This window comes from Lates calcarifer, linkage group LG5 (assembly GCF_001640805.2).
Source record: "Lates calcarifer isolate ASB-BC8 linkage group LG5, TLL_Latcal_v3, whole genome shotgun sequence".
NCBI classification, from domain to species: domain Eukaryota; kingdom Metazoa; phylum Chordata; class Actinopteri; family Centropomidae; genus Lates; species Lates calcarifer.
Window position 1 is genome coordinate 19,591,950 of NC_066837.1, and position 23,744 is coordinate 19,615,693.

Consider the following 23,744-nt stretch of genomic DNA (forward strand, 5'->3'; position numbering starts at 1 on the left):
GACTGGCTCATATCAAGCTGTCGAGATGTGTATTTGTATGTGTGTAGGGAGTACAAAGAAACAATGGGGAACTCTAGTGTTGTTGCTCTGTTATAAAACCTAACCATAATATACAAAATACAGTGCAATGAGGAATTCTTTGTACATGGTTGTATGTGTAAATATCATCATTGTTACATCTTAGTATAACTATATGGTGCTGTCTATTTTGTCATCTTAAAGTTGGTTGAGGCTTACAACACATGGTGATTAGATACAGCTTGACAGTGTTGCTTTATATTAGAAAAGACATTCTATGCCACAGAAAACAAAGTTACAACTGTCTGCACAACTACCAAAGAGACAGCCTGTTTAGATAGTTTTGTTATTCTGCTTCCTTCTTAACTGACATTCAGGCAACTGAACAGTCTTGTAAATAAGCCAACTATAATGCATAAAACTAAAAAGTCCCACGATATTGCTTTGCCACAGAGTGAAGGATGAATTACTGACAAAAAAATGAAAGCAAGAAAGAAAGATTGGACTTTAGTCAATTTCAATTTTGACATTTTTTGATGAAACAGATATCAGAAAAACATATCCAGGAGCACAGGGTAAGAATCCAGGAAAGGCATTTTTCTCAATATGGTATCCTTTAATATTTAAAGATCCTCAGGGGTAAATATGGGCAGTTTGCTAAACTCACCATATCCTTCAGGTGGCAGGTGGTCTGTGTGGTTTGCATGCTTCCCCTGTAAGACAAAACAATCATTAGAAAGTCATGAAGGAAGACAACAAGTCAATATGGATAAGAAAAGACAGGGGTGGAGTGTGGACAAGAGTAGGGTTAATATAAGAGATACAGGAACTGAGTACACAGCAGCTATAGTATGGTCCTGACTGTCCCACATCTGTCACAACAGGTATGGGAGCAACACCTCATCAGTGATGGGGGAGACAGGAGTAAAGCTGGCCAGCAGAGCACAGTGAAGTAAATCCATAATATTAATGTGTGATGCAGACGTCTTCTGTTCTTATAGAATCAGCCATTGTATAATCTGTGGTTTAGCTGCAATTCAAAAATAGCAAGTGGCAAGGAAAAAAAAAAATACCGGCATTCGTACATTAATTATTCTTAAAATATGGTCAGATATTCATCTAAGTTACAATTATTAACAAACAAACAAATAACACCCAAGTAATTGTATTTTTTTATCCATACTGAATACACTATTCAAACATTCACAGTGTAAGTTGAAAAAGTATGCAAGTCTTAATTCTAGAGGTATAGACACGTTAATAATAAACTGAGATTGTATGGCAGTGTATCCCCTAGAGGTCTGAGTCGAGCCATGCGTTTTCACTCAACATACCTTTGTCACAGTCACCATTTTACTAGTAAACCACAGAGGTAACAACCTTAATAATAGCAATAAATAGAAGCCATAAGTAAAGGACTTAATCAGCACATCCACTCAAGAGACTAAAACTATCAATAAATTCATGTCTGCTGAGAACGTGTCATCATGTCTGATACAACTATACATATTTGCGTGTGCAAACACAGACACAAACACACACACACGCAACACTGGGCAGTGGGCTAAGCATACATAACAATCTACCTTGAGCTGTTTCATGACTGGTTTTATTGCACGCAGTCTGTCTCACTTTGACTGTGGTGTTGACAGATAGTCCTTGACAGTGTGTATGATTCCTTGGAGGAGGCCGAAATTAATGACATCCTCCACTCCGTCAAATCCACTATGCTGTTGTGTGCTTATATTATACAAAGCTGGAATTAGTGTTAGCAATTTTGCAATATTGTTACATGTAGTGATTCACGTGAGTAGGATCTCCTTCTTAAAACTGACTGAGGTCTGAGATATTGTCGCAGAAGCAGCTTTGCTCAGCTGCTATTTTGGGGCGTAATATTAGAGCAATGCCTGACACACCCTGACTGAAACTGGTGCCCATAGTTTAGGGCTATGGTTATTTGATCTAAGAATATGGTGAGCAAGATGCTGCAGAATTTACTCTGGAAGTATGAGCTGAATAGTGGACTCAAAGGATGTTTCTGAACATTTGTCTAATTTCCCAAACAGCAGGGATCTGGTGAGACTGAAAGGGGCCACTTGCTGGCTCTTGAAAATACTGGATGACTTTCAGGGTTCTTGGTTGCTGGTTGAATTATTACTTTTATTTTTCCATCTAAATTAAAAGCAAAGAAAAAGAGAAGTGATAAAACTGTGTTAATTCCTTTGAGTATGGCAGTGTTACTTGGATTCTCAATATGTCTGTCAGTGCAGTGATGATGTGTTGTGCTATGTAGGGGAGTCAGTGACAAGAGATTGTAGGTTTTGGAAAGAAAACTAGAGATACAAGAAAGATTTCAATGAAGAGAGATACAGCCTGAAAGATATGTGTTGAGAGGAAGTCAGACAAGTTTGACAAGAATTTCAGTCGTTCCTGATACCACCCCAAGGTCTAATTTCTAAATAATAACACATTAAGGAAAGAAGTCATAATTTTTTCTTTTTAAATGGCAATTGTGCTTGTAAATCCTCTTCCCCCAAATTAAAACAACAGCATAATTGTGCTGGAGCTGACACAACAAACAGCTTTTTAATATGAAACATATTTTCCCACAAGTGTCTCAGTCTTGCATGTTTGCACCAAAACACAATCTGTCAGAAAAACAGACTTTCTCAATATGAAGGCAACTGAAACATATACTTCTGATGAAATGGATGTCCAACAACGACAATGCTGCATGCTTTGTGTTTAAATGTTTTACAAGTAATTGCAGCAACAAACTGTATTCAGTCCTCTCTTCTCTGAAACATGTGCATGTTTTGACTGTTTTTATTTTGAGTCATGGTGGATGATAATGAAAGTGTAAAAAAGTGTAAGGTCTCCACAAAGTGATTTTTTGGAGAAATTCTTTTGCACCATGAAACACTACAATGACTGAACCTTATTATTTGGAATTATATAATATTCACAAGGTGAGATATAAATGACAATATTGATCATTAACAAATTGAAAAGCTGCATTTAACCACACGCAACCCAACAACACTGGTTTTATCAGAAGCTAAGTTGAGACAGTTTTGAAAGTATGTATGGATAGTTTTTGGTTGTCTACCACAGTGGGTACATCAGTGTATAGAGGCAGCAAGAATGGTCTGACCTTTAAATTAGCTACATGCTGTATATATGCTGAAGGAAACACTACGTAGCACACTGCATATTGGCAGCACATTGTCTCTGTGAGCTGAGTGGTTGTGAGCAACATAGTATGACTGTGGAGAGAGTGAGAGGAAGTCAGTGTGTGTGTGTGTGTGTGGTGTGTGTGTGTGTGTGTGTGGTGTGGTGTGTGTGTGTGTGTGTGTGTGTGTGTGTGTGTGTGTGTCTCTAAAGTCGGCTGTCGCTGCGGAGCTGCGGCTCATTAGGCCCAGTGGGTGATGGCAGCAGGTTGGCAGCTGTGGTGATTTCGTTAACCTTTACCTCAGGGCAGGAGGGAGGACAGACACACAAAGACATTTCAACCTGCGCTAAACAATCAAACAATACATCCTTCCGCCAACCTGTGACGCTAATTTCCTATCTATGTTGTTTTGCTGGGGCTAAAATGAACGACCATAAAGTAATTTCCTGTGGTGAAAATTAAACTGAGTCATTTTAATAGATATGCGCTTTGAACCTGCATGTGCAAAGCTTTTTATAATTTTTCCTCCTAAAAAGAAGCAGCACTCAATTTACTCCTGATAATTTGCCATTTTCACAAAGCAGTAAGTGGTTACCCAACATATTATATTAACACAGACAAACCCCACAATATTTCTCAATACATCCCTTACCACACCTTATTTCTTTCATTTCTGCCTCCCTACTCATGTCATCTTTCTCTCTAGTTCAAAAACTAATTTATTGATTTCAGTTGATAAGATATAGCAGAAGCAGATCCGGCAATGTCATAGTTTAGGTTTAGAAGCTATTGAGGTTTGTGTAATCAAACTCTGATGACATAAGCATCTTGCTGCTGTTTGTAGAAATTTGAAAAGAGGAAAAATGCAAAAATTGGAAATGCGAGTGAAAAGAAGTGGATGGAAACACAGTCAGTGCTCCTCTGTGAGAAACAGCTTACCTTAGGGGGTGACTGCTGCTGCTGTTGTTGCTGCTGCTGTTGTGGACCCTGCTTGTTGGGGGTGGGCTGTGCATGCTGAGGATGTGGATGATGGTGGGGATGGAGGGCCTGTGAAGAAGAGTGGTGCCCTTGCAGGGGTCTGAGGGCACGTGGGATGAACTCTGGGGCCAAGGGGTTGAGGACATAGGTCTTCTTGAGCTCCAGGGCCTCCAGCTGAGCCTTGATCTGCTCAAAGGTGATGCCGTGTAGGCTGGAGTTTTCGTGGCAGATGGAGATAAAGTGCTCCCAGAATTTTCTGGAAAGGGGAAAAAAAAGGAAACAACAGATGGAGAGAAGTTTAACTTCTTCTCTCCTTTATCTCCTCTTGTTTGGACTGAGTGTCTCATGGATCATCTTGTTGAATTCTTCCTGCTGGCAGCGTAACAAATTACTCCTTGGGGGCTGAATATAAAAGATCAAGTCTGTTTAAAACAAACTTTGAAAAAGCAGGTGTAAAGATGAGAGAGGAGAGCGAAGAATGAGGAAAATGAAAATCAGCAAAAAGACGAAGCACACTGAAGCGAAAATAAAATTAAAGCTAGCAGACAAAATGGTGTCTAGTAGAGCAAAAGGAATGCAAGAATGAAAAGGACATGGAGAAAATCTCTCTCATAAATGAGCTGTCAGCTTTTATGAATACAATCATGAGAACAATCAAATAAGTGTAACCAGTACCAGATATGTGAAAATTTACAAAAACATGGAAATATTTTAAAACTATTGTTTTAATTATAATAATTTATATTATATATTATATTGGTCCTCATACAGGAGTGGGTGGAGACCCACTATATTAGTGTGTTAACATTTGTAGTGTGCTAATCCTATTATGGGATGACAAATAATAGCAATAGCATGCTACATTCAGTTAGCTGTTAAATGTGCACTTACAATCATTAAATTGCAGGGGCACAGGTGTTTTGCATGTCAACAAAAAACTGTCTGATTTGCTGTTTGGTTTGGGATTAGCATGGAGTGGTAACTGCAGTTCATCATTTAACTAGTTCACTGTAAAACATCCATGACACAGAAATTAGCATAGGAAGGGAAAATACTCCCTGTATTCTAACATTTCCTTCAGCTACTTCACTGACCAAGACCTTTTGCTCTTTGGAGGTGGTTTAACGTTGGGCAAACAATGCATCCATTTCGGACACATCAATTTAATTGCTCTGTCTCTGCAGGCTGACATTTGCAAACAACCACAATAGCAAAAGCAACCTGACATGTTACAATAACTGGCAGAGACAAAACAGACAGTTGCTATGGAGATGGGAGTTAGGGGAGGTGTGGAGATGGGCTTAAGATATATTCAAATAGAGAAAGGAGACCACAGCCAGTGACGACCCTCTCATAGTTATATGAAACTATATGATTGAAACCATAAGCTTAGGATATGGAGGAAAATAAAGGTGTCCCCATAAAACCTGAACAAACTGGTCAGAACTTCACTAACTTTTGAACATCTGATTTAAAAACAAAGTTTTTGTTGCTCCTGGCTAATTCTGTAAATGTACCTTATTACAAGAATATAAAACTACAGTTCAGGCTTAAAGATGTGCTATGTCACAGTACTGAAGGCTTGAGTCAAAAGTGCTTTTATGTACCTGCAGCGTCCGACGGAGCACAGTGCTATGGGGTCTCCCACGACCGCAACCAAGGATTGGGCTCTGGTGATGGCCGTGTTGAGTAGCTTGTAATTGGAGAGAAAGCCATAGTCAAGGTCCTCTGTCGAGTCCTCAACCAGCTGTTCTTTGCGCTTGATGGCTGTCTGCTTGTGCTTGCAGGTATGCCGCGTCCGCACCGTGCTGAGGAACAGCACCCGAAACTGTTTACCTGCAAACAAATTCTTATTATGAACCAAGTTCTCTGAGAAGTGCTATACAAGTCAAACATATTATGAAAAGCAAAGACTGTTAAAGTAACTTGTATTTCACTAATTTACAAACACAAGGAAGATTCAGATTAGTTCATGGCCAACACATTTGAAGCACATAGATCCCTTACTATAAAATATGCATCAAAACTGCAATGACTGCAAACTAAAATCTTGGACGAACCTCTTAAGCTGGGTGCGTTGCACTAGCTTGTTGCTACAAATCAAAGAAGGGGTCAAATCAGTAGAACTTATTAAACAGAAAAACACTGATCTAGTGATAATTTAATCTTCTTATGACTCCAGAGGCTGATGGACAATATAAACAAACATTATCCAAATGTATATTAAGTTAAAATCCTAAATCCTAACTGGAGCACAGTTTTCCTGTGTGTGTGTGTGTGTGTGTGTGTGTGTGTGTATGTGATTAATGAGGGAGCTAATGACCCATGGAAAGCAGCTGGATGCAAGAAGTGGGAGCTGCATGGGACTGAAGCTGAGGATAGACAGTGAGAGGAAGCCCTAACTCATTGAACTGGGATGTGATGATCTGAAGGGTCATATGAACACTTGATAACTTCAGTGGAAGACGGTAGGGATTTGTCTATAGGGTAATGGAGCTCTCATTTAAGCATAAGTCTTACTGTAGAGACACAAAAATCATCTCACTCACAGAAATATGTAATACAAGCTTCATGGAGAAATATTAATGGGGCACTTGGGGACTGAAGTTTGAAGTCTGTGTTTTTAAGTGCCTGACCATAACTGCTTTCTTCCTTCATTTCCCAGTCTTTGAATAATTATTACCACCAACTTAACAGATAAAAATTATCTGTTATAAAAAATTATGTTTGGTCAATTGTGCTTAAAATTTACGACAAGGCAATTTAAATCTCAAAATATCAAGATACATTATTGCAGCTCTAGTTTCAGTGCTTGAGCCAGTGATTTGACACATATAGACACATTCCTTACTTGTGACACAGAGCATGACTATAATGTTTAGTGCTTTTTCTCACCTTGGACATTGAGCACTCTTTCCACGCTGACCTCGTGCATTCTCTTCTTTCGCAGCTCAGCACGAATGCGGAACACCTGGTCGGCGTATGGTGACACCACTCCGATGCTGCCCTCGTCCAGCTTCCCCCAGGCCACCGGCCACTTCTTGCGCAGCTCCTCCACCCGCTCCACAATCTCAAAAACCTGAGGAAATGAAGAGGCAACATGACAGAGAGAACAGACAGCAAGGCTAAAATGCAGGGTCTCTTCACACCATGATCCCTACACACACACACACACACACACACACGACCTGAGAAGAACTGTGGGAAGTCAGGGAATAAGAGACACTTTCCACCCAGGTGAAAAGGCAAAAGTGAGGGGCAAAATATTTGAAGAACAAAGGAGGCTTTCATGTTGTATTCCAGACCAGCACCGCATCATCATAGACTGATAACTAAAAAATAATCTGTCACAAATTCCAAATAAGGGTATTTTTGGTTGCCTGACAAATAGCCTTAATATCACACCTACAGTTGAGTCTCAATCTGACTCGAGAAATCCTGCTAGACTGGTGTTCTGGGTTGACCAATTGAGACCTTTAAGGAGATTTCAAATATTCTACTGTAATTAATCACTTGATTTAGCTACAGTAGCACAACAAACCCAACCACTGTAGAGGCATAAAATTTTCAGATTTTTGAGACTGTCATTTTAACATTAACAACATACTTCACTGTATGGTGATTATGATTTTGTGTCTCATCCACTGCATTTTTTCAAACTGAATAAATCATTAAATCATCATCATCATTAAATCTTATCACTGATGTCATCTTCTTTTTGACCAGATGTATCACGATAGTCACAAAGAAGGCATCACTTAATTTTGACAAGTTCTTTCTGGTGAGCTTCAAAAGGGAGTAAGATTTGAGTCTTGTGTTAGCCTTCAAACTGTTAACATTAGGTATTAAAGCAAAAGTTGGTATTTTGAAATATCCAAATTTTTTTTGTCCTGAGCAGGTTTTAAATTCCTGTTTGGAGCTTTAGTATACTCCTGAAGGCTTTGAACTGTCACAGATATATTGTCTTCCACTTGAAGCTAAGCCCATCAAAGACACTTGCACAAGACAGACGGACACACTTTCGTCACTGCATTTTAATTTCACAAAATTATGCTAATGTTGTTAACGGTTTGACATGGGTGCTGTGTCAGAGAGACGGGTGGTAATTCATTTGGCACTGCTGACAGTTTGGGAGCGAAATCAAGAAGCATCCATGTTTTAATTGGTTAGAACATGTCAGAGAAGGGTCATGGGTCGGATACAGCAAATGACCACAACCAAGTTAGTCTGCAGAAGGACCAATCAAGACAATGACTGTCAGTGAATCATGCATCATGAGTGTTGAATGTAGCTCTCGGTCGGTCCCTTAATTAAGTTTATGGGTTTCATCTTCAATTATGATTAAAAGACAGCATGCCTTCCTATTTATGGTGATGAGATGAAATAAGCAGTGCTGATCAGTTTCGGATAATCATTCTGCTTTTGACTTCAGTCTACCAAACTCAACTGAATACTCCAAGTTAAACTTCATTTCGTTGTAATCAAATCCCTGAATTATTTATATCAAACGTGAGGTCTGCAGCCTGACAACCATGCATAATTTTAAAGTTAGAATGCTTAAGATTATAATCAATTTCACACATGTATTCGTAAAACTTGTTAGAATCAAACTGATTGGCTGAGGCACAAATATTCAATTCACTGACAATTCAGGACAGTGAGTTCAGTGAGCTTCAATGGCTTCCACAGCCACCAGATTTGAATCTAATACAGCACCTTTGGGATATGGTGGAAGGGAAGAGTGGCAGCGTGAATGTGCAGCTGACAAATCTGCAGAAATTATGTGATGTAATCATGTCAACATAGACCAGAGTATAAAAGGAATGTTTTCAGCATCTTGTGGAATCCATGCCACAAAGAATTTAAGCTGTTTTGATAACAAAAGGAGGCTGTACACAGCATTAGTATGGTGTTCCTATTGATGTGCTTGGTCACAAACACAGATGCAAGAGCTGTGGAGGCTAACTAAAATACAGGCTGAAGATGACAACATGTTGTCAGGTGGATTAAACTGAAACAGTTATATATCAACTTCTTCATGTGTGAGGAACAGGACATGTAACTAGCACATATGGCAGATCAATTAGAGCAATCATAATTGCTCTAACAACACTGAGCCAAAAACTTGAGTTTTATGACTAATTGGCTTATTCATAATTTATATGCATGAATCATCAAGGGTGACACAGCAGAAAAACAACACAAATTATAACTTCCATTCTAAAATCAGCAAACTCATACCATCACAACTACATTGGCAAGCTGCCACTGTTTTTATTTTGTCCTAAAAAGAGATGTGTGTTTGTTTAACTTAGGAGGGGGTTGGAAGAAATCAAATTCTGCTTTGCCTATGCAAGTTTGCAATAATCTTTTAACCCATACCTCAGCATTGTTGTAGTAGGCAGTGCTGTTCTTCTCCTGGACATCTTCTCCTCTGGCTGTGAAGAAGGTCAGGGGGTAGAAGTCCTTATGGGAGGGCTGCTTCCCACTTGCCATTAACTTCCCATCATAAAACAACTCTGATGTGTAGCTGTGGGAAGAAAAGAACAGGAATGAGTAAGGAATGAGGGTTTGGCAACTCCATGCCCTGTAAATAACTTTATATACATTTCCCTGTAACATAAGTTTGTGATAGTTGACATTTTTTTGGATCTTGACCAAAGTTTGAGGTGAAGTTCTGTGGGAATGACCAGTACATGCTCATAGAGAATGCATTTGTAATGACAGACCTATCAAAAGACCTATGGCTTTGGAGGAAACAATGTACTGCATCCCATGAAAACACAAAACATGTCAGAGAATGGTTGTGTTTACAGTGTGTGTGCAGTAATCCTGATATGTTAAAATTCAAATGCAAAATCTAAAAATTTCCATTTACCGCTTCAAGTGTCTTTTCAGCAGTAACTGTAGCAACACGCCCACACCACTGTAGCTCCTTTGTGTTGTTTTGTTATAGAGCTATTGTCTGCATCGACACAGCCTGTATAACCCCACTTTCCTCTCTGGACAGCCCATGCGTCAGTCACCTTGTGTCCTCTATTGCCCCCACTTTTCCTTCTGACCACTTCCTCCCACACCTCTTCTGTCTAGCATCTCATCTTTCCTCCACCCTTTCAACCTCTCCTCCCACGTTTTCGACACAAGGCAGCGTTGAGGGTTCACACCTACTTGATGATAGCTTCATGGGAACGGTAGTTCTCGCACAGGAGGATGCGACAGGGGAACTCCGGGGGGTAGTGCTCATACAGCCGGTCCAGCAGTGACACGTGCAGGTTACGCTCCCGCGCAAACTCGCTATACACAAATGGACTGAGCTGCAAACCGAGGGACAGAGAATGGAGGGAGAGACAGAGGCAGGGAGGGAGAGATGGAAAAGCAAAGTTATTTTCAAAGCCATGTTACAGGTACTTGACCATTCTCCCAAATTATTACTTTTTCTTTCTATTCAACTTTGAATTCCATTTTGGTATACAAAATATAAGCCTAACAAAGAGGTGTCAAGTTATGTCTTATCCCACTGTGACCTGCAAGCTCTTCCATCTGGTGTCTTTGATGCCATTAAACAAACAGACCTTGAGTTGCAGTGATTCGACAGCAGTTTGAAAACATGCCAAATTCTTTTTTTTTTCTTTTTTTTGGAGTATAAATGCACTAGCCAGTCTTAGCTAGAGATCTGCTCCAATATCGCAAGCCTGCGATACAAGACTGCGATTGATTCCTCTTATCTTGGAAGAAATATTAAAAGCTGACTGTATGTAAATCAAGCATAAATCAATTTACTAGAAACAGTCAAAACAATTCCAGTGTGTTATTCTCCTTTGGTCCAACAGCAGTGAGAATGATTTGTGACCATTTTTCTCATGTGCTTCTTTGATTCAGTAGGGTTACACATTTTCAAAATTGCAAGCGCCCACACAAACACGCAGACTCATTTAACTTTTCTCTTTTGACCACTTCCATGTACCAGATAGCAATTTAACTGAAGCTTGAATCTTAATTCAAGCTTGCCAGCCTGCACAGTCAATAAGAAAGTAAATGATCAATAAGAGCCTTGGTCTTCATTGACAATTCAGCTGCCTCTTCTACTCCTGAATGTAGGAGGTAAACTGTTGTTGTGGGAGCAAAAGGGAGATGAAGAAATATAAAGGGCAACATCTTTCTATGATGGAAAGCCTAAGATAAAGTGATTGAGCAAGAGGCAGACAGATACAGGTGGACGTTTTATTTCAGATCTGTTTTTCTTTGCTCCAAGAAATGGCAGAAAGAGATCAAGTAATTAAAGCAATTACTGCATGGCAGGCTCTTGCCTCGTCTTCATCCACTGCCTACTGGTAATCCTGTGCACTGTCTAAAAACCAGAAAAGGAGGAAATAAGGTTTTAAAAACTTCATTTTGGCTTTGAAAGCTTGACTGACGTAAGTTTATATTTGTGTTATCTTTGGCTCTAGTGGTCTCCAGAACCACAGTGCTACAGTGGCTACTCTCTGTTCTTTTGTATTTGAAGTAGGGAAGAATGGAGTCAGATCCACAGCAAAGTACAAATGGAGCTGCTTTCTGCCGCTGTAATGTATTCCTCCTTTTCAGTATTTATTTAAAAAAGTCTTCAAACATCTGCGACAATGAACCCAAGACCATATAATGTGCATTTGCATCATCTGGTGATTCACAGGTAGGCAAAGAAATGTGGCAGTTTTTTCTTTTCATTGGAGAAACCTGCAGCTTCAACAACAGTTAAAACTGAATCACATCTTCTGCCCTTGTTGACTCTTTGTACTTACCTGCATATGGTCCCCAGCCAGCACGATGCGGGTGGTCTTACTAGCTAGAGCAAAAGGCATGATGGTTTCACACTCCATGGCCTGGGCTGCTTCATCCAGTAGGATATGAGTGAACAACCCTGCCAAAGCAGATGAGACACCAACATTAATTTACTTAATATTACTTGAAGCAAGCCTGTGCTCAGTATACATGAGAACCTTTAGTATACATGAGAACCTTTTTTTTTTTTGCTTTTTATCAAAGTTTACTGAAGGATTTTACAAACATATAAACCAAAAGTGCAAGACCCCTTTGATCCATGCTGCACAACAGTCCAAGCGACTATGTAAATGTATCCTGGGGGGGAACTTAAATTTGTTGAGCTGAGCCAGCTCTAACAGATGGAACATACAGCTATCCAAAGCCCATCTCAGGCTTTAGGACAATATAGGTCTAATTAATGGCTCAATAAAGGGTAAAAGAGTGGTCCTCGGTGAAATGTGAGTTTATAAGTAGTTTCATAATCTGCAACGATATCACAAATTTTATATTGCTTGAAACCAGTGATTAGGCTTCTAGCAGATATGCCTACAACCTAGTATTTTAACTTCTAGTGTTAGAGGCTACAGAACTTTCCTATTTATCCAAGCTATGCCCTCTCTGCAACAATAGAGCTTTCACGTTTGCACGTTGGCATTTTGGATTTTGGAAGTACATAGACAAAGAACTTGATAAAAGCTGTGAACTGTGCCATTCAGTGTTGAAATACTGCAGCAACAAAAAACTCAGAAACCATGTGACAAGATTCTGCTTAGATCTAACCTACGCTATTATGATTTAGAAAGAAATTTGTGAAAATATATACATAAAACATTGCTATGTTGTCAGAATGAATCAAAATCAAATCAAAGCCCAGTGAATCTGGTTCAATGAGATGATTCTTACTAATAATCAGACCTGGTAATGTCAACATTTTTACTAGTGTTACACTGGCACATTAATGAGCAATACTTTTTTCCAACAAGAGCATTAAAGTCCTCTAACTATCACTAATGTGCTGTGCTCTCAGTCGCCTTTTCTTATCCCTCTTTTAACCAGCCCGGCAAACCAAAGGCAGGGTGTTGTGGACGTTTTGAAAGGGATGGAACAGTAGCCTAACCCTGATTTAAAAAGCTCAAACGGTGCTCAGCAGTATGCGGGGAGGGGATGAAACAGCATGGCAAATGAGTGCTGGAGCAGGGAGCTAGGGAAGAGAAAGAGGCTGAATAACAACCAGCAAACAGCCTCTGCACCCCAACACCATTTCCACAGGAAACTATATGCAGATATGAAATGTGACAAATGGAAATAACAAAATAGAACTCAGTGACTGTCAAAAAGTAAACAAACAACAGAAACATGGGCTGGCAAGAAAAGAGGTGGAGCAGTTTGATTTGAGGCAACATTCACTCCTTAGTGCCTTTGAACAAATGGCTGCAAAATGTATTGATTCTCCCCCCTCCTCAACTATAAAGCCTCAAACCAGTCTTCTCTCTGAACTGTGTGTGCACCTCATTGAAGCACAGGCTGGTACTGTTCGTCAAATGTGGTCCTGGTTAAAAGGTATACACTTTGTTGCAATGGCCCATGTTTCCCTGTACATATTTGCCAAGTGTGTATAATAGGGTTTATCTATTAGAGCTTATGAAGTGAAAAATGCACAAAAGTGTATGAGCATGGCCGGGGCGAAAACGTCTCTTCAAATCTTGAAACAGACTAAATATGGAATAAAGCATTGTTATATTCCAACTTTTTCAATTATGTAATGATCTCTTCTGTGGGTATGAGATTCTTATTCTTAGATGGTAAAGAAAGATTGCTTAATGTCACAGAGGTCCTTACTCCAAAGAAGCAGTTTAATATGCGTACAATTATGGGCATGAGTAATCTCTGGATAATAGGCATAAACTTAAAATCATGCACTTGAGTAATCTCTCAATAGTGTTTATGCAGGATAAATGAACAGCCAAGCTGCAGTGTTTCGCGGTGCTGAGAGCAATGACATGCTGGTGGGAGCATCATTCCATACAATGCTATTAAAGCTTGCTTTGAGCGCTTTATTTTTTTCCCTGTCTTGCTCAACAATGCAGCCAAGGGGACTTCATGTAGATGTGCAACCCCTTATATCACATTGTTAATTATTGAGGCCAGGCACTTTTGTTGACCTCTCCTATAAATTACAGTCAACAGCAGCCCCCCTGCATCCTGCCTACTTGCTCTTTTACTTGGATCCACATGAATATGTAAGGACCAAATAATGCTCTCAAATGATGTACATGGGTCATTACAAATGGGAATGTTTCACCTGGGACACAGCTGCTTGCCTTGGGGAGCCTAATCTCTAAACCAGAGGTCTGGATTACATTTTTGTAGCCACTATCTGTCATTGGACTAATAATGGTGTATGAATTTGGACAAAGCAGTGGTAAGAGAAAGAAAGAGGGAGGGATAATAAAGCAGGCGAAAGTGTTGAGAGGCACAGTGTTGCTGAAGTGATTCGGGGGAGAAATGACTGTTAATAATAAATGGCAGCTCCTTCACCTCACACACCCAGTCTCACACGTTCTCCCTTTCACAGTCGCTTTCTACCCTTTTCACACTGTAAAAGTGACTTGGAAAATCTGTGATCTGTGAGTGTGAAAGGGTCTACACAGGTAGCTCAACCCCATGAAACAAGCTTTGTAAAGATCAGGTTTGAAAGCTTTGTCAAACTCTGTAATATTCTCACAAAATAATTTCCCAACCCTGAAAGTAGAATTATTTCTTTCATTTAGATGTGTTTTGGTGCCTGCACATACAATGTGATCCCATTAGGAGCCAACTTAACATTTAAGTAACAACATTCCCTTATTGACTACAGTATGAGTTATGGTCTTGAACCTTTATCACAAGGCTGCAGGTCCAGTAGCCTCAAGACAGATCAATATTCACCTGGGCCCTCGTGCATGTCTGGGAAGTAAAATTACGACATCATCTTAAAAAGTGCCCATGTCTCTCCTGTACCTTCAAACTGGCTCATTTAGAGTATTTTGTTTCCAGAGAGTTTGATTTACCAAATTTAATTTTCTTGTGCTAAAGAAATAATAATTAAATGCGACAGTCATTATGGTAATTGTATTACTGTCCTGTGACTGTCCAATTACAATTGTTGATCCTGAACAGCAGCTGGCAGTATGGTAGACAAACACACAGAGCAAAACTGCATGTCACTCTGGGGAGACATCATCTTTAAAAAAAAAAAAAAAAAAAACGCTCATGTGTCTCTGACAGCTGAATTTCATTCATGAATACTGAGTTTGCCTCTGCCTTTTGAGCTTTTGTCAGTTGAGAAAAAGGCAGAAAATCAAGACTGGGTCCAAAAAAATTGTTTAGGTGATATCATGAACTGAATGTGAGATGTGAAAAATTTTGAGGGCACACCAATGGCCAATCCACTTCACTTGCAGGTGTTTCAACTACGGAAGTCTGAGAGGCAATTCGCTGACCTTGCATGTGACAGTGGAATTAGCCTACATGCAAAACTAATTTACAGACACAAAACCAAGCATGCTACGTCATATATCTGGGCCATAATGAAGATGAAAATCAATAAGCCAAACATAAAACAGATAGCAGCTCTACCACCTTTTTTGGGGCACCTCAGTGTTTTAGGTGGGAGATTTGTTATTGCTACTTAGCAGACTTGCTGGCTCCCAATTGCCTCGTTTCCTGGCGATTTTCATCACCGTTGAACACCAGGAGAACAGGAGAGATGAAACGTGGGGAGGAGGGCTAATGATGTAAAGTACATTAAAAACAGGCAGATGGTGTTCCCAAGCAACAGACAAAGTCCCCTCCGCTGACACATTAGAGTCGGTTATTAGCCCGCGCTGACAAATTGGTTTGTTTTCCATGTCTTTTACATGACTTAAATGAGTTCCATCCCTCTCTAAATGGTGGGCTCCTGCCAACACCGGGTATCAGAATCACTGGGGATGACCAAAGAACAGGAAACTGAATGCAATGAGCAGAGTCTGCATAAAATTATGAGCTTTAATACTTTTACTATGTACTACAATAATATAGCCCTACAGTAGATACTGTCTAACTTTAAGTTGTCACTTTTTTGTTTGTGTTTTGACTCAATTTTATGTTAATATTTGAGCCTGTGACTCTACTGAGGTAGATATGTTCTCTACCTCATTATGTATGTACAAAAAGGTACAAAAATAAGAGAACCACTCGAGTTGAATCATAATCCTGAACATTAGAAGACTGTTGCACTGGGTTTTGATATCACGTTACACAAGGGTTTCAATTCCTCTGGTCACAGCTCTGCTCTGTGTGCATGTCTGATTAACTATGTGTCTTTTGACAGGCCTCGTTAGCCTGTGCTCGTTCTTCAAATGTGCTCTGAACACTGCAGATGGTTTTTCAATTATCCTAATCCCTTCGTGAAATTTTCATAATTCAGACTGCTACCACCACAGACATTTGCAGAACCATCTGCTGTAAAATCTGCAACTGGTAAACATTTCCATGCTGAAACCATTCTTAGGAGCTCCATGCATCATCAGGTCACAAATTGACAAAGGGGATCAAAGCTGTTGAGGGCAGCACAACCATCACTTAGCAGCCTCACAATCCTTGAGACCTCAAGACATCTACTCATATGACTCACCAGGGTCCAAGTCAAGCTGGCAGAGGTATTGGGAGGTGCTAAGGGTGACCACCACCACGCGGTGCCTGAGGATGTCCTCCCTTGTGGGCATCTGGAAAGTGACCTGTGTGCCGGAGATGAGACAGTACTGCTGGACCACTGGGTGGACGGTCTTCACCCAGCGGTTCCTGAAGTATACCCTGGAGATGGAGAGACGAAAGGAAAAAGATCAGGAGGGAGAGATAGCACTACAGGAGCGAGTACTAGTTTTGATTGATAAATCTTGTTAAATTCATTCAATCCATAGGATTATTCTGTCAAAAACAGTGTGAATAAGTATAGAATCTATACAAGACAGATTCTTCTTCCTTTCAGAAATAAATATGCTGGCTGCACAATATTCTGTGTACACCTCATGTCTGCAGCAAACTTATCATTACATACAGCCAGGATAGAAAGCCCTTAGAGACTGCCACCTTGCGATGTCGGTCAGTCCCTTTCCACACTCGGGCCCTAAATATTCATACTGACTCTTTATTCTTGAGTGAATCCACTCCTCCCAAAGGAGACAAGGGGAGCTGAGAGAGGAGTTTGCTACAGTGATTATGGAGGAACTCAAACTGGAACCCATTGAAATCAAACTGCCCACTCATGTGAAACAAGTCATTTGATTGCCCATATGGTCCCCTAGGCTTGTGTGTAGACACCCACACAAACACACAGCTGTCACATTAGGCCTTGGCCGGTTGAGGCAGACATTGGTTTCCCGTCCTTTGTGACCTCTAGGGTTGCTGAAATGTGATTAGAAGTCACTGGTGCAGTGTAAGGAAGTTGTGTGTATCTGTGAGCTTGTGTTTACTACCTTCAGGTGTAGTCCTTAAATCAGGAGAGTTACTCAAATCGCATCTCAAAAGTTAGCCTGATGTCTGCTTGTCGCTGCTATGGGGCAAAACGAGCCGAGCTACTCAACAATCTTTGTATAATACGGATGTATCACTCGGACTGCAGGTTTTCCAATAATGTTAATCCAGTTGATGGATATATGAGCGAGTGTCATACAGATTCTCTCTGGCAGGGTAAACCTCAGTTAACAGACAGGTCACAAACACTAAACCACTAAATACAGAAGATCCAAAACCTGAACTTGTCCTGCTATTTGGCCAGTTAATATAATCATTAGAATTGGCACACTAGTGCTACCACAGAATTGACATGATAAGGAGTTTAAGGTGGCTCACGGTGAACAAGAGCATGCTTCAGGGGGCTGTAGTCCTACAAGCTTCCCTAAGTGATATGTATTTTCACAGCATATGGCAAGCTTTCATTTTTTTCCAACTTTAAATAGGGGTCTTAACCCCTTTAAAGCCCTACTTACTATTTTACAGTACACACACATAAAGCATGTTTCTGCATTTAGCTATCAAGTCTTCTTTAAGCAAGTGTGTTACCCTTACCTGAGAGGTCTGGCATGTGGATTGCCTGCTTCAACGTAAGGATGAAGGTAGTCCTTAATGTAAAGGTCAGCTGCACTGTTGGAGTGGGTGCAGATCAGGACCCTGTAGAGACAAAAGACAAACGTGAATCCTGATGCATAGTTGGTGCAACACTTGGTGGCGGAGACAGCAAATCCATGGAACATAAAACCAAAACTAACAGCTTGATTTACCACTTGGGATATGTGTGAAAATTTTTTGTTGTTATTTGGGGCTGAAACAAGCCTGTAAACTGCCTTTATGGACTGGTTCACTTTAATTTGTGACTGAAATACAAAATGTTAACCTCTAAAATCAAGGCATACTTCAAAGTTTGGATTTTTTAATCAACAGTGAATGAATTTTAAAAGACAAAGCATGTGAGAGAGAAGCATATCATTCCAATACTACAAAACATAAGTATTAGCAATAACAGAAACTGAAATATTTGGCAAGATGCTGATTTACAGCAAGTGCTTTTAAACCTAACAGCAATTACAATGTTAGAGAGGCAGCATAGTTTCATTCACTTATTAAAATTGAAAACTGCAAAACTGTCTTTTATAGTAAACCATTTAAACATTGGTGAAATATCACAGTGACATATCTGCAGAGAAAGCTCTGAGACTCATTGGACTTGTAAAGTAACACATATTGGGTACACCTGACCAGACTCTATATGATGTCTTCTTCACCATATTCATTTGATGTGCAGGCAGCACGAGTCCAGAGGGTCACTTCCTCTTGTCTCGGCTTTTAAAATATCTATAATTCATCCTAAACATAGAATATTAAATGTATTCATAGTGAAATGAGGAATGAATATTACATTACTACACATTTTTCAAAGGCCATTTTTTTTACATTACGTATATACACCCCTCTCTCCTTTATTAAAAAACAAAATGTTAGCTTCTGTTCAGGGGACACTGTCCGAGGTATTGCATTCATTTTTCATAAAGACCAGGGAACCATTTATGTGCTTGTGCAACATCGCTTTGCTTCTAACCCAAGAAACTGCATAATTTCCTGTGGGTATCTGCACACAGTGAGGGAGCTCGCTAATGATGAAAAATGCCAGTGGAAGGTAATCTTGCAATGTTTTATTGTTACACAACACTGTGTGGCCCACTGAAGTGACATAACTTGATTGATCAGATTATGGTTTGCATGAACATCCATTCAGACCCAGGAAATGCGTTGATAATCAAACCATCTCTGCGCATTGACCACAAATGACACAAATTCATCCAAACGACCAGCACGCATGCACACCCACACAGCACAAACAGAGGGTCTAACAAACACACACAAATGCACAAAAGCACACACACCACAGCTTGACAGTTTGCAGCTCTGTGTTTTCTTAACTTTAAATGTCAAACCCAAGGCTGTTGCCGGCCTGGGGCTAAAACTGAGGCCACTGCACATCCCAGCACCTCCTGCTACCTCCCTCACAACCTTTGACTGACCTCCCTTGCCATCTGAAGCTTTTATGAATAATGCCAACTTGATGCACAGTTGCCATCACACACACACACAACCTGTTCACATCTACGTTCATCTCTTTTTCCCTACATCACTCACACACCTATAATTTCACAAGAACTGTTAGTAGCCAAGTTTGAAGAGGGAGGCTTTTCATATCAAGGTTGTTGATTAAATCCCAGAAAGGTGTCAAGGCTGGTAAATATATGGGTGAGAAAAGACAATTTCAGTAATGTTTTAGTAATGATTGAAACATGCATGTGATGTTTTTGAATCGCACTGCATTATATTGAGAGGTGTTTCTTATATTTTGTCTCACTCATTTTCTGTAATGAGCAATATTCCAAACACCTCCCATAATAATGCAATATAAACAAAAAACAGCTCTCAGAATGGTGTAGCCAGGTGTATCTAATAAACTGGGAATTGAGTGCAGATTTTTTCAATCTGCATGGGATTTGACAGGATTGCTGATCAATACCACTGACTGAACATTTACTTCACAGGTACTGGCTTTCCTGGCACTTGCACTCACACCCATTAACATGTCAAGACACTCAAAATTTCTTTCCATCTTCACACCTTTCAAGTGCTGAAACAAAAGACAGTTCCCAGCTATATATGCAAACATTTCATTATATAAGAATAAAATGTTCATTCTCAAAAGCAAATAGCACAGCAAGACAGTGTTTCGCTTTGAGTTACATTACTATAAGATATACATTGGCTCAAGTATAAGACTACCTCACCAACACCACCACAGGATTATACCATGCAAATTTTCTGCTGATCGCCAATACAGGTCAAAAATTATTCAATACATCTTGAAACAACGAACAAGAAAACCCAAGTAAAACAACCATATACAAACCTGCTGTGGTCTTGGCGGAGGATGTGTTTGACAGCCTGTGCCAGGGTGAAGGTCTTGCCGGTGCCGTAGGGCCCAATGATGAGGATGGGGGGCAGGGAGATAGAGATGGGTGTGGTGATAGCCAGGATGGCCTCTTTCTGCTTGGCATTCAGACGGGGGTCCAGCTGCTCATCCCATTGCCTGACGTTGGATTAAGGACAGGGAAATTATTAGAGGAACTCACAAACCAACTTTTAATGATCTTACAGAGCTATTTGCCATTTTCAGTGATTTAGATGAAAGATTTCCCCATAAACATATAACAGCTTTGAACATGAGAGAGACAGAGGAACATTCTGCTAATTTAATTAACTTCAGAGGGACAGAGATAAAGAAGACAAATTCTTGCACAGTATGACAGGAAATGTATGCCCACACACAAACTCAATATGACAAATAAGATTGTGTCACTCGAGAAGGTGTGGCGGGTGAGTTGTCTGCGCGCAAGATGTGGGTGGATGCAAAAAGGGAGAGGGAAAAAGACTATGGACAAATATGTGAGTACCTAAAGCAGCTCTCCCTTAAGGGTCTTGCAGAAATAGTACTAATAGTAAAGTTTGACAATGTGTGCATACTTGTTGGTCGCGTCAGCTCAAGTTAGAATAATGTGAAACTACTTTAAATACAGTTGAAGCTGAGACTGATATTTATGTATTTACATGTAACAAACTAACATTTTTGTTTTCATTAACAAACATCCAATGCAGAGGAGAGAAAGGATGACAATACATTTACACATTCATGTGCAACAAGAATGGTATATTCTCATGGCAAAAAAAGAAGGGACAGCACTGAAAAGGTAAAAAATATTCTGAAGAGGAGCAGTCTATATTAACTAACACATAGGCGTGTGTTTGTGTATTCAAATGATACAAAGCTATAGGTTGGATGGATGCACATATGTAATTTCAGACGCCTACTTGTGAAAGTGTAAGATATCGTGCGAGTATGTGTGTGTCTGCGTTTGTCTCCTAGCATCACTGTCCTCATTACAAAGACTGCGTCCTCTAAAGCTGTGAATCCACAAACACCAATTGATTGGGCTCCAACTGAGACATAGTTGGGGGGCTGAGCGATATTGTAGCGTTCAAGAATGTGTTTGTGTGTGTGCGTGCCTTTAAAACAGAGGTAGATTGATGAGATCAAGGGGTACTGTTAGGAGTGATGAAGAGCTGCAACTCTGTTATGCCAACTATACTTTCTCCTTACATGCAATCAAAGTTAAGATAAACAAATCGACTTTCTCTATACTAAACTTTAATATACAAGTACTATTTTGTTTCATTTCTACCTATTACTTTGACATGACTAATTAGGACATCTGAATCCTCAATCACTGACTAGAGTGAGAGGCATAGCAGCTAATTTATTCAAGTAATGCAACCACATCTGGCTTATTAAGGTTATTACTTCAAAAAGAGGAAAAGGGTGAAGTTAATACTGCATACTAAATACATATTTTCCCAACATACAAGTTATTGGAGGCAAAAAAAAACAACTGTGGTTAAACCCAAGAATAAAACTGCAGCTAGGATCTCATAACTGAGCTTTGAACAAGGCGCCAACTTTATGTCCACTGTATAAATTTCGTAGCGACAGCCCACTGTAGGAAAATTACTGTCGCCGCTATAATGTTATGAAGTTGCAATTACACAACTGAACTTAAACTTCAGCTAAATTCACTCCTTGGCCCGTATTTAATGAAAAACCCTTACTTATCCAAATTCCAATTAAAACAAAAGTCTACATCAGTCATATTCGAGTCGAGATAAAGCAGCAGCCTGGAAAATCACAGGGGATTATATTCGACTTTGGCTCTAGTCAATAAAGATTACTGCCTCGCTCCCCTCACCTGCCCAACTTCAGAGAGAGATCTAAAGCTGCAAAGAGCTGCCAGCTATTTCAGAATGACCGCCAAGTCAGCAAGGCGAGGGATATTCAGTCAACTCTCGAATTGATGTGGGGTCCCCTCTGTGAGGGTATTTGTCAAGCTAATGTGATGTGTAGGTATTAAAGGAGTTTCTCTCTAATAAATGTGTTTAGGATTTGCAGTATTTACTATACGTATTTCTTCACTTTTAAAAAGAAAGCAAATAGAAGTTGTAGCCTTCACTAAATATCTGATCAGAAAAATCTGCAAATCAGCACTGTTCATCTATAATATGAGAGGAGGTTTCTTCCCCTGAGTTTCAACTAAATAAATGGTGTGATTTACCATGCCTGAAGGGGGCATTTATTGTGGTACCAGTCAATATTGTTTCTTAACATAAAAACTGTCAGAAATACATTTTGTACCACAATAAAATAGTGATGGCTGCCTTCAATGCACAACTAATTTCTGCATTAGTCTTAAACAGCTGAGCATGAGTGTATGCATGTGTTGTGGTGGAATACACACCTGTTGGGACTCCAGGGGATGGTGGGGACAAGGCTAACGTCAGGGAAAAGGATGGTGTTATCTTTGATGCGATCCGAGGGCATAGTGCATCTCACAGAGTGGCAGTCTGTTCAGCTGGAACTGGAGCTCCACCTGTCACAGAGTCAACACCAAGAGCTTACCAAGTAGTCATTCCAAAAAAAAAAAAACCAAAAACAAAAACAAAACAGTTAATCTATCCAACCATCTACATCCATCTAAAGGCCAGGGATACCGTGGTATATTCTCTATGACTGAGAGAGAATTAACAGAAAGCAGAGAGTAACCCTAACCCTATAAAAAACCTAATACATGTAAAACATTGCATCACATGCAATATGTAAATTAGATTTGTAAACAGATTTAAAATATTAATAAACACAAGTGCTCAAAGTAATCACTTTCCAGTCCAACCAATCAAGACTACAACCTTGTCTATTGCTCTGGAGCTGGATCTTCGCACCCACTTTAAAATCCAGATTCTAAATCAAAATTCAATCTATACCATTTCCTTCAATCTGTATGTAAACACTAAGATTGTTTTCCACTGCTGTAGGCTCAAGTCATAATAAAGACAGACACAGGCCCCTAACAGGTATATTGTAAAGCATGTGATGCCTTTAGGATAGGGGTGTAAAAATTAAAGGGGGAGAGAGGAAAAAGCAAAATAAAAAGAAGCAAGAGGGAACACAGTAAGGAGGAAAAGTGCGGAAGAAAGACAAAGCAAAAGAGTAAAACGACAAATACAAGAGCAGGAAAGTCTGAGATATGCGAGAGTGAGAAGAGCATGAGACATCAAGGGTGTGCGGAATATTGTAAAAACCCACAGAGGAGATAGGGAAATGAAATTGTAG

At 39.9% G+C, this 23,744-nt stretch overlaps 1 protein-coding gene across 1 annotated transcript in view; it reads right to left on the bottom strand.

Annotated features, from left to right (window-relative positions):
- The window catches only part of helz (helicase with zinc finger), a 52,439-nt gene that overhangs the window by 11,308 nt on the left and 17,387 nt on the right, over positions 1-23,744 (bottom strand). Inside the window, 12 exon segments of the mRNA XM_051070714.1 lie at positions 686-731; positions 4,130-4,424; positions 5,776-6,004; positions 7,064-7,247; positions 9,551-9,698; positions 10,337-10,482; positions 11,947-12,065; positions 16,626-16,804; positions 18,059-18,160; positions 20,436-20,615; positions 22,873-22,946; positions 22,948-23,004. Of these exon segments, the coding sequence (XP_050926671.1) occupies positions 686-731; positions 4,130-4,424; positions 5,776-6,004; positions 7,064-7,247; positions 9,551-9,698; positions 10,337-10,482; positions 11,947-12,065; positions 16,626-16,804; positions 18,059-18,160; positions 20,436-20,615; positions 22,873-22,946; positions 22,948-23,004 (1,759 nt within the window).